The 10442-nt window shown below is 39.7% G+C and overlaps 1 protein-coding gene across 2 annotated transcripts; it reads left to right on the top strand.

The window, feature by feature from the left end:
- Window positions 1–387: 387 nt before the first annotated feature.
- LOC106567438 (ubiquitin-like domain-containing CTD phosphatase 1) lies at window positions 388–10320 on the top strand. Of its 2 annotated transcripts, none has more exons than XM_014136686.3 (11): window positions 388–587; window positions 1124–1299; window positions 1560–1651; window positions 1772–1857; window positions 2025–2140; window positions 2344–2442; window positions 2530–2567; window positions 3061–3159; window positions 3269–3385; window positions 6064–6191; window positions 6341–10320. In XM_014136686.3, exons 2-11 carry the CDS (start codon window positions 1146–1148, stop codon window positions 6366–6368), a joined length of 957 nt encoding a protein of 318 aa, XP_013992161.1. In that variant the 5' UTR covers window positions 388–587; window positions 1124–1145; the 3' UTR covers window positions 6369–10320. The 2 variants fall into 2 exon arrangements, with proteins under 2 accessions (XP_013992161.1, XP_013992160.1); XM_014136685.3 differs by having other exon boundaries at window positions 3245–3385.
- Window positions 10321–10442: the final 122 nt, after the last annotated feature.

Genomic DNA, 10442 nt, shown 5'->3' with positions numbered 1-10442 from the left:
CTGTACTACAGGAGTGGAACATAAATCACAGAAAATAGGTGTCGTGGTGGGAGCTGCAAGTACTTGGGATTACGAGATTATACTGCAAAAGAGTTACAGGGGTGTTGAAAGGTAGTGTCCTGTCCTCCCAGGCCGTTGGCCTGATGTAGGATCAGACAGGGTTAAAATAGTAGAATGTGTGTTGGGTTTTAATGAGTGTAGGGTTAGTTGGCAGCGTGATCTTTTTCCTTTAATTTGTATTTCAAAGTATAGTGATTTATACTCCAGTCCAGTTGGTGGCGGTAATGCAACATTATATTGGATTCCAACCGCCGTTAAACCCCACCGAAGCAGAAGAAGATCCCTTGCTAGTTGTCTCCATCTGTCGGTATTTTAGTAGTACAACACTCACAGGAAGGTGCAAACCAAGCGTGCTTGGTCACAAACCGGGCCGGGCATCATTGGGAGAAAGGAAGAATTGCTGATTAATCAACGCTGAATGAGTTTTCAGAAATCACCTACTTTATTAATTTATTCCCCATCGTAGCTAGTACGTGTTCCTGTACACAACACAAACGAAGGGTTTTGTGACACAGCGCAATTTTTAGGTATGAATACGCATCTGATTGTCTTTGCTATTCTACAAATAGCCTAGCTAACAACAGTCCATGTATGGCAGGCCCTTGAATTAGCTTGCTAGCTAGCTTGAGTGGCTAGCTGGAGCTGGATGAATGAGAGACACGAATGCAGTGTTTTGTTACTACTGCCAGCTTGTTATTCATGCCAGACAGTATGTGCGTTTTTACAATCATAATTTCATCTGCTTTTGTCTTGAGTGATTGATTAGTTGCGCATAATTGCAAGCTACCTAGCTAACGTCTAGCTTACTTACTGCATGGAATGGGCTGAATGTTGCAACTACAAAGGTGATTCATACTGATTCATTTCTGCTAGATAACCTAGTTCGCTATTTAGGTTAGGGATGGCCAAATATAGCTAACTAACATATGGAAGCTTTATTCAACTTCATTTAGAAGTTATTTTCATTGCAAAGTAAAGGAAGCATTCAATTTCCATTAGATTGCTATCCTGTCATGGTGTCTAGATGTAGGTAGCTGATGGCTTTCATTCTGCTGTCGCGCAGGTGTCTTGAGGTTTGCGCCAGCATGTCTGTGTCTGTGATCATTAAATGGGGTGGGCAGGAGTACTCCATCAGTACACTCTCTGAAGAGGACACTGTGCTGGACCTCAAGCAGTCTATCAAGTCCCTGACTGGGGTTCTTCCAGAGAGACAGAAACTCCTAGGATTAAAAGTCAAAGGTAAGACCTAGCTGATGGACTCAAACGTCTCTCGTCATTCGCCGTGATAGCCGTCGATAACAGGCTGCTTATTTTGCCGTGAGCACAGCAATGCCTTATTCATTCTCGACTTGGAAGACACCCGTGTCGTCTAAACTCCCATCGCTAGTTGCAAGTGGAACGTTTTGATTTGAGAAAAAATGGCACCATTGTGGACTTCTGCATTTGTCTGCGTTGTCTTGACAGCTAAGTCATTGTGTTAATATTTCTCTCTATCCCAGGTAAACCAGCAGAGGATGAAGTGAAGCTGGGCTCACTGAAGCTGAAACCCAATACCAAGATCATGATGATGGGCAGCAGAGAGGAGAGTCTGGTGGGTTCCTCTTCCATCCACTCCGGACAGACGTTTACCAGAAGCAATGTCCTATATTTAGCATGTCAAAGACCTAGACCTCATAACACTCAATCCCTTTGTGTTTTTTGTTTTGCGAAGGAAGACGTTTTAGCGCCTCCCCCAGAGAATGATGACGTTGTCAATGACTTTGACATTGAAGAAGAGGTGATTGAAGTAGAGAACAGGTATAGTAGGACTTTGCAGAGACAACTCATTTATACCGTAGCTCCAGTAATACAAGTAATTGATTTGGCTCGAACGTTGCTTGACACTATGGTAAGTTTTTCTGAGATGTCTCATAGTCGGTCCAATGCCTTATTTTAACTGTATGCCATGCGCTTTGCTGCTTTAGAGAGGAGAACTTGGCCAAGATAGCCCGCCGTGTCAAAGACTACAAAGTGGAGGAGATGAACCCACCCAGGGAAGGAAAGAGGCTGCTAGTGCTAGATGTGGACTACACATTGTTTGGTGTGTAGGAAGACTATGAAAACTACCCTGGGAAATGCTGTTTTTCCTGGTTAAATGCATAATTACACAATTTCAAAATGTGCATTTTTTTGTTGTTGTTGATTTTGTTTAAGAATTTAGATTATTATTGAAAGATGTTAAACCCTTGTCCTGCTGTTCTTCCAACTTTTGAGTGTTTTCCTCTGTGATTTGTTTCATTCCAGATCACAAGTCATGTGCGGAGACGGGTCAAGAGCTCATGAGGCCTTTTCTCCATGAGTTCTTGACCTCTGCGTTCGAAGACTATGACATTGTAATTTGGTGTAAGTACCAAACTCCTTGTTTTTTGATTTTGAAAAAGTAAATGGAAAGTTCAAGTTAACTCGCCCTAATTAGTTTTCTTGTTCTAGCTGCCACGAGTATGAAGTGGATTGATGCTAAAATGAAAGTATGTATTCCCTTCTGAAATGTTGATTTATTTTTATTTTTTTTGTATCTTTCTCAGTGAAAGGGAATTTTCCAAAATGTTCAACTTCATATTCAGCTCCAGCATCACCCCAACATCACCATATGTGATAATGACACGTTTCTATGTTTTGTAGTAAAAAAAAGGAGGAAGATAAAAGTTTCCATATTTTTTACTACAAAACATAGAAACGCGCAATTTTCACGTGTTGATTTTTGTGGTGCTGAAGATGATGAAAATGAAGCAGAACATTTTTGAACATTTCCTTTAACGCGTTGACACTTCTTGGCCAGAAGAGGGCAATGTTTCCCCAAAATAGTTTTCACAGCATGTAAACCTCCATTGAGAAGACTATACAAATTGAGTATCAGTGATTTAATAGCCTGTGTTGACCTGTAGTGTAGAGCATCAGATCAGATGTTGCCTTCCTGTTGTTGTGTATGTGACTGTCTCACCGTGCCCTCTGGTTTCTCAGGAGCTAGGAGTGACAGACAACCCTAACTACAAGATCACCTTCATGCTGGACAGTGCAGCCATGATCACAGTGCACACACCTAAGAGGGGTGTAGTGGAGGTGAGTCGTCCTACATTGGAGCATGCAACCTCATAAATCCCACTGATTCATGTCCCATTCTCCTGATGTAACTGTCTCCAGTTAGTCTGTCATGTTGGGTGTGTTTCAGGTGAAGCCTCTCGGGGTGATATGGGGCAAGTACAGTGAGTTCTACAGCAAGAGGAACACCATCATGTTCGACGACATTGGCAGAAATTTCCTCATGAACCCACAGAACGGACTGAAGGTAAGTTATGGTGAAACGTCCATTGATTTAATAGACCGGGTGATTATTTGCTTCAACCGCGGTTGTTGGAGACGGGCACGTATTGGAGACTGGCATTTATTACCATTCGAAGTATGGAAAGTCCAGCCCACTGCATTATGATTTGCTTTTCTAGCTCTACATGTTGCTAAGAATCAGCTATTGTCATCAATCAGTTCTATAGCCAGTTTAAAATAAGTGTATCCGCTGCATTCATTTAGCTGTGGCGGTGCGCCATGGCAAAACCATTGCTCACTACTTTGAACACCGTTCTAAAGGTTATTTAGCTATCTGTGCCACTGGCAGCCAAACATGCCTGCGCACAAAACACAACGCACCCGTCCTCAAGACTACGCCAGTCACCGGTACGGAATACATATTAGGAACTTCATCATTCCTCCTCAGACCTCACCTAGTCAAGTCTCAGTACTGAACTAGTCAAGTCCCCCCCCCCTCCCAAAGGTCAGACAAAAATGTTAACTTCTAGTAATTCTACATATTTTGCCATGGGGCAGAGAGTGAAGTTTTATAGTTAAGCTCATGCTATTCTATCCCCCCCCCCCCATAAGGCTGAGAGAAAACGTTGCAGTTTTAAAGCAAACTTATGGTTATTCTAAACATTTAACATTTTGGCATGGCTTATGTGTTTAATATGCGATCTGAAAGTCACCAGAGCTGACTGTTTCGTTCTACAATAAAATTACCCCCGGATCCCCCGAGCGGGAGGGTGGACGAGGGATCTGTACCCCCCTGTTACAAAAATGTCCAGAAATACTGAATAATAGGGCTGGGACTTGCCAGGGACCTCATGATACAATATTATCACAATACTTAGGTCCCAATAGAATATGTGTTGGGATTCTTAGGATTCTACAGTGCCTTTGTAAAGTATTCAGACCCCTTGACTTTTTCCACATTTTGTTATGTTACAGCCTTATTATAAAATGGATTAAATAAAACTAAAAAATCCTCAACAATCTACACACAATACCCCATAATGAGAAAGCAATAACCGGCTTTTAGAAATTTGTGCAAATGTATTAATAATAATATAATATATACCTTATTTACAGAAGTATTCAGACCCTTTATTATGAGATTGGAAATTGAGTGCATCCTGTTTCCATTGATCATCCTTGAGATGTTTCTACAACTTGATTGGAGTCCACCTGTGGTCAATTCAATTGATTGGACAGGATTTGGAAAGGCACACACCTGTCTAAGGTCACACAAGTTGACAGTGCATGTCAGAGCAAAAACCAAGCCATGAGGTCGAAGGAATTGTCCATAGAGTTCAGAGACAGCATTGTGTCGAGGCACAGATCTGGGGAAGGGTACCAAAACATGTCTGCAGCTTTGAAGGTCCCCAAGAACACAGTGGCCTCCATCATTCTTAAATGGAAAAAGTTTGGAACTACCAAGACTCTTCTAAAGTTGGCTGCCTTGCCAAACTGATCAATCTGGGGAGAAGGGCCTTGGTCAGGGACATAACCAAGAACCCGATGGTCACTCTGACAGAGCTCTAGAGCTCACTGAATGCCAAGTGTCAAGTCTGGAGGAAACCTGGCACCATCCCTACGGTGAAACGTGGTGGTGCCATCATGCTGTGGGGATGTTTTTTAGCGGCAGGGACTGGGAGACTAGTCAAAGCTGAATGGAGAAAAGTACAGAGAGATCCTTGATGAAAACCTTCTCCAGAGCGCCCAGGTCCTCAGACTGGAGCAAAGGTTCACCTTCCAACAGGACAACGACCCCAAACACACAGCCAAAACAATGCAGTCTCTGAATGTTCTTGAGTGCCCCAGCCAGAGCCTGGACTTGAACCGAACGGACATCTCTGGAGAGGCCTGAAAATAGCTGTGCAGCAACGCTCCCCATCCAACCAGACAGAGCTTAAGAGGATCTGCAGAGAATAATGGGAGAAACTCCGCAAATACAGGTGTGCTAGAATCGATGCTGTAATTGCTGCCAAAGGTGCTTCAACAAAGTACTGAGTAAAGGGTCTGAATACTTATGTAATATTTCAGTTTATAAATTAGCAAACATTTCTGGTGCAGGAACAGTCAACTAGTGCAAAAATAATTTTGCAATATTGTCAAAACGATAAAATATATCGTCAAATAATATCCCAATATTTATCTATCGATTTTGTAAAAAAATATATATATTACGTCACAACTGAATAACACTGTTTTGGCTTTAGAACGCATTGTAAATGTTACGAAAGGGGTGAACTAATCAGTTCTCCTCGCTGTTTACATAAACAGAATGTTTATAGAATGTTTATCGCTACCATTATGAATGTTTATCGCTACCATTATAGAATGGTAGCAATACAAGCATTTCCCTACACCCGAAATAACATCTGCTAAACGTGTATGTGACCAATGAAATTGGATTTGATGCTTTGAAATTCTACCGGAGCAGTCCAACAAAATCCATGCAAGCTTAATTACACTTCGCTTATTAGAGGCTGGCGTTTATTTGCTCAAATGTGATGACAGGCCACTGTAAGAGCAGCGTTTGTTTGAGACTCTGCGTTTCAATGGAAGTTTTACGGTAAGTTACCCTACCAAAGCCTACTTGAGTCTGAGTTGACCGTTATTATGGTGTTCATTTTTATCGAAGCCATTTTCAATGTTTTTTTTCTCCTCCTTCAGATTCGTCCGTTCATGAAAGCGCACTTAAACCGTGAGAAAGACAAAGAGCTCTTCAAACTGTCTCAGTATCTTAAAGAGATTGCCAAACTGGAGGACTTCTCTTTTCTCAACCACAAGCATTGGGAGAGGTAAGGTTACTGAAATATTTTTCTGCAACTAATTCAGTTTCCTGTGTTTTGCTGCTGCAATACTGACCTTTTTTAAAATGTTATTATCTGAGTGAGTAGTTGGTAGATGAAGATAGCTTTGTGACCATTATTGTGGTGTATGTCTGCAGGTATCTGTCAAAGAAGCAGAGCCAGTGAGAGCATTGTTGTGGCTATGTGAAGGGATGGTCATTCCTCAACCAGGAACAGTGCTGGACACTGAAGCTCTCACCAAACTACTACTGCCCGTTTCTGACTGGGAACTGTTTCCCATTCTATGGCTTGTTCTTTGATTTCTGTTCTTCCCCCCTCATCTCTGAAATTCTTTGTTACCTTCAGTATAACAGTTCTGTCACCCATCCATAAACCGGGAGACACACGGTAAGTACTGTACACATACCGGTACACAGTTCAATGGTTTTTGTTAGGTTTCATCCAATCGCTCATTCAGAGTAGTGACTCTATCATCTGTAGCTATATGAACATGTTCTATACTTATACCGTTGCATAATCTCTTTCTCTCCCCCCGGCTCTCTCCCTTATGGCACCATACCAAGTAGAGATGGTGAAGCTAGCACAGGAACTGACTTTTACTGAATGCACCTGACACTGAGGTAGAGTTGATCAGACAGGTTACTTAACTGACCAGTGAGGTGGATTAGGCCTCTATTAGGATGACGTCCATATGCTGCTGCTTGTCACAGAGGTCATTTCAGAAGGAGATGGAAGATGTTGTCCAACAGGCGATTTAGTTTATGTCATTGTGTACTGACATCAGCTATGCCTGCCTGGAAATAACATCTACAGTGCCTTCAGAAAGTATTCACACCCTCCACATTTTGTTGTTACAGTCTGGATTTAAAATGGATTTACATAAAGATTTTGTCACTAGCCTACACACATTACCCGATAATGTCAAAGTGGAAATCCTTTTTTATTTTTTTTACAAATTAAAAATGAAAAGCTGTATAGTCTTGAATCAATAAGTATTCAACCCCTTTTATGGTAAGCCTAAATAAGTTCAGGAGTAAAAATGTGCTTAACAAGTCACATAATAAGTTGCATGGACTCACTGTGTGTGCAGTAATAGTGTTTAACATTATTTTTGAATGACTACCTCATCGCTGTAGCCCACACATACAATTATCTATAAGGTCCCTCAGTCGAGCAGTGAATTTCAAACACAAAGACCTGGGAGGTTTTCCAATGCCTCACAAAGATTGGTAGATGGGTAAAAAAAAAAAAGCAGACATTGAATTTCCCTTTGAGCATGGCGAAGTTATTAATTGCACTTTGGATGGTGTATCAATACACCCAGTCACTAAGATACAGGCGTCTTTTCTAATTTAGTTGCCGGAGAGGAAGGAAACCGCTCAGGGATTTCACAATGAGGCCAAAGGTGACTTTAAAACAGTTAAAGTTTAATGGCTGTGATAGAACTGAGGATGGATCAACATTGTAGTTATCTACAATACTAACCTAAATGACAGAGTCAAAAGAAAGAAGCCTGTACAGAATACAAATATTCAAAAACATGCATCCTGTTTGTAATAAGGCATTGCAAAAGTAAAACTGCACAAAATGTGGCAAAGAAATTAACTCTGTCCTGCATACAAAGTGTTATGTTTGGGGCAAATCCAAGCATGGTGGTGGCTGCATCATGTTATGGGTATGCTTGTCATCAGCAGTGATTATGGAGTTTTTTTTACAAAGGCAAAATCCTAGAGGAAACCCTGACTGTCTGCTTTTCAACTGACACATGGAGACAAATTAGGACAATAACCTAAAACACAAGGCCAAATATACACTGGAGTTGCTTACCAAGATGACATTGAATGTTCCTGAGTGGCCTAGTTACAGTTTTGACTTTAAATCTGCTTCAAAATCTATGGCAAGACTTGAAAATGGCTGTCAACAACCAACTTGGCAGAGATTGAAGAATTTTAAAAAGAACAATCCAGGTGTGGATGTATTGACTCAGCGGGTTGAATACTTACGTAATCACTATATATATTTTATTGATGTAGAGTTTAAAATATATATATTTTATTATTATTATTATTATTAATTTTTTTTTAAATGTTACAATTTGTCTTCCACTTTGACATTACAGAGTATCTTGTGTAGATCATTGACAAAATAAATTACAATTAAATCCATTTTTCATCCCATTTTGTAACAACAAAATGTGGAAGAAGTCTAGGGGTGTGAATACTTTCTGAAGGCACTGTATCTTTGCGTGTGGCTAAACAGTATTTCTTTTATTATGCATTTGACTGAATTTTGATTTGAGCTGGACACTTTTGTCATATTCTCAGGCAAATGTTAAGGCCACTGAAGTTAATGAACCAAACTATACTTGTTGTAGAATGATTGAAAATAAGTTGGAAAAAGGCACTTATGTTGTTTTTGAAGGTGGGTGGGAAAATTGAAAGGCATTGTGTTAGACTCAGCACAAGCACTAGACACTAAACTCTGCTCAAATTCTCAGATTTTGTATGATGTTTATTTGGAAATAGAATTGTATTGATTTCAGTTGGAAGAATGGATATGGTTCTGAACATTGAATCAAATACATATTTGTATCTTGTTACTAGTATTCTCTTTAAGAGGCAATTGAACAGTCTTTGACAGTATTTAGGTTAATTCAATATTTGCCAACATTTTGCTTTATTGGCTCTAACACTAGAGCATCAATGCTCTCACGTCATCCCGCAAAGTTATGCAATAATCTAAAGATCAACTGCTATCAGAGGATATGAACACGTCAGGGTTTACAGAATATTTTCAACTCTGTTATTTTCTGTTTTGAATGGTCAAATATTTATTTTACAGACTAACTTCTTTGTTTTCTTGTGAAGAATATGTTTTGCCACCTTCATGTCAGGTGGCATTTTAATTTTCGTCCAAAACTTTATATCGAAGGAGTGCCTTTGATTTGATGGCCTTTTAGACCCGATGACGTGTTTCTAAACGAGCTTAGCTAGCCAACGTTGCCATGACATCTACGGGTGTGATCGGGGATTTCTATTGGAGAAGCTGTTTTAGCCTATCTTCATACTGTACTGTCTTTGGTACTATCATTTACCAAGCTGTGTGTACTCTGTCAACATGCATCTTAGGCACTGAATACACACTTGGATAACTGACATTCAGTATGTATGGTAAATCATGTCTGTTGCTGAAGCAGCACTTTTCAAACTATTATTTGTTTTAGTTCTCAGCTTGTCATATTTGTTACCTCAGTTAAGTTTGCTTCACAATCACATGATTTGTAAAAGATGAGGAAACCATCACATTTGTTGTCCTGTGAGATTTCATTTGCAGACTGTTGTACACTCCCCTATGTATACATTTGGACAGTGAAACTACAATTTTTTAATTTGGCTCTATACTCCAGCATTTTGGATTTAAGATCAAATGTTTTATATGATGCGACAGTCCATAATGTCACCTTTTTTATTTGATGGTATTTTTATACATCTGTTTTTCTTTTTAGAAATGAAAGCACTTTGTATCTAGCCCTCCACCCCCCACCCACCCATTTTGAAGGTGTCATAAATAAGGACAAATTCACTAGTGTCGTAAAAAGTTTAGTATTTGGTCCCATATTCCTAGCACACAATGACTACATCAAACTTGTTGGATGCTTTGGTTGTTTTGGTTATGTTTCGATTATGTTGTGCACAATAGAAATGAATCAAATTCATCCAAAAAGTCTGTACAGTCAAGCTTGATGTAATTATGGCACGCTAGGAATGTAGACCAAATACTAAACTTTTGACAATTTAATACAAGTGAATTTGTCCAAATACTTATGACCCCATTCAAATGGGGGGGACTAGATGCATAAAGTGCATTCATTCCTAACGGTAAAACAGAAAACACCTTCAAATAAAAGGTGACATTCTATACTGTCACATCATATAAAACATTTCATCTGAAATTCAAAATGCTTGAGTATAGTGCCAAATTAAAAGTTAAGTTTCACTGTCCAAGTACGTAGGGGAGTGTCAGATAACGTGAACATGTTTTTAACAAGTGGACACCGGATTCCTGTTGTGACCATATCCCGACTGTAAATAAAAGATTACACTTTTTAGAAAATAAACTTTTGTAGTCAGATTTTTACACACAGGCGTCTCGTCAGTTTTTAATTAGTGTAACCATTGTAAATACTCACCTGTTCCAAGTTCCTTGAAAAGTAATCTAAATATGATTTGCTTTGTTGAT

This window comes from Salmo salar, chromosome 13 (assembly GCF_965601325.2).
Source record: "Salmo salar chromosome 13, fSalSal1, whole genome shotgun sequence".
Lineage (NCBI taxonomy): Eukaryota > Metazoa > Chordata > Actinopteri > Salmoniformes > Salmonidae > Salmo > Salmo salar.
Note: the sequence above shows the minus strand (reverse complement) of the source record. Positions and strands in the feature narration are given on the sequence as shown.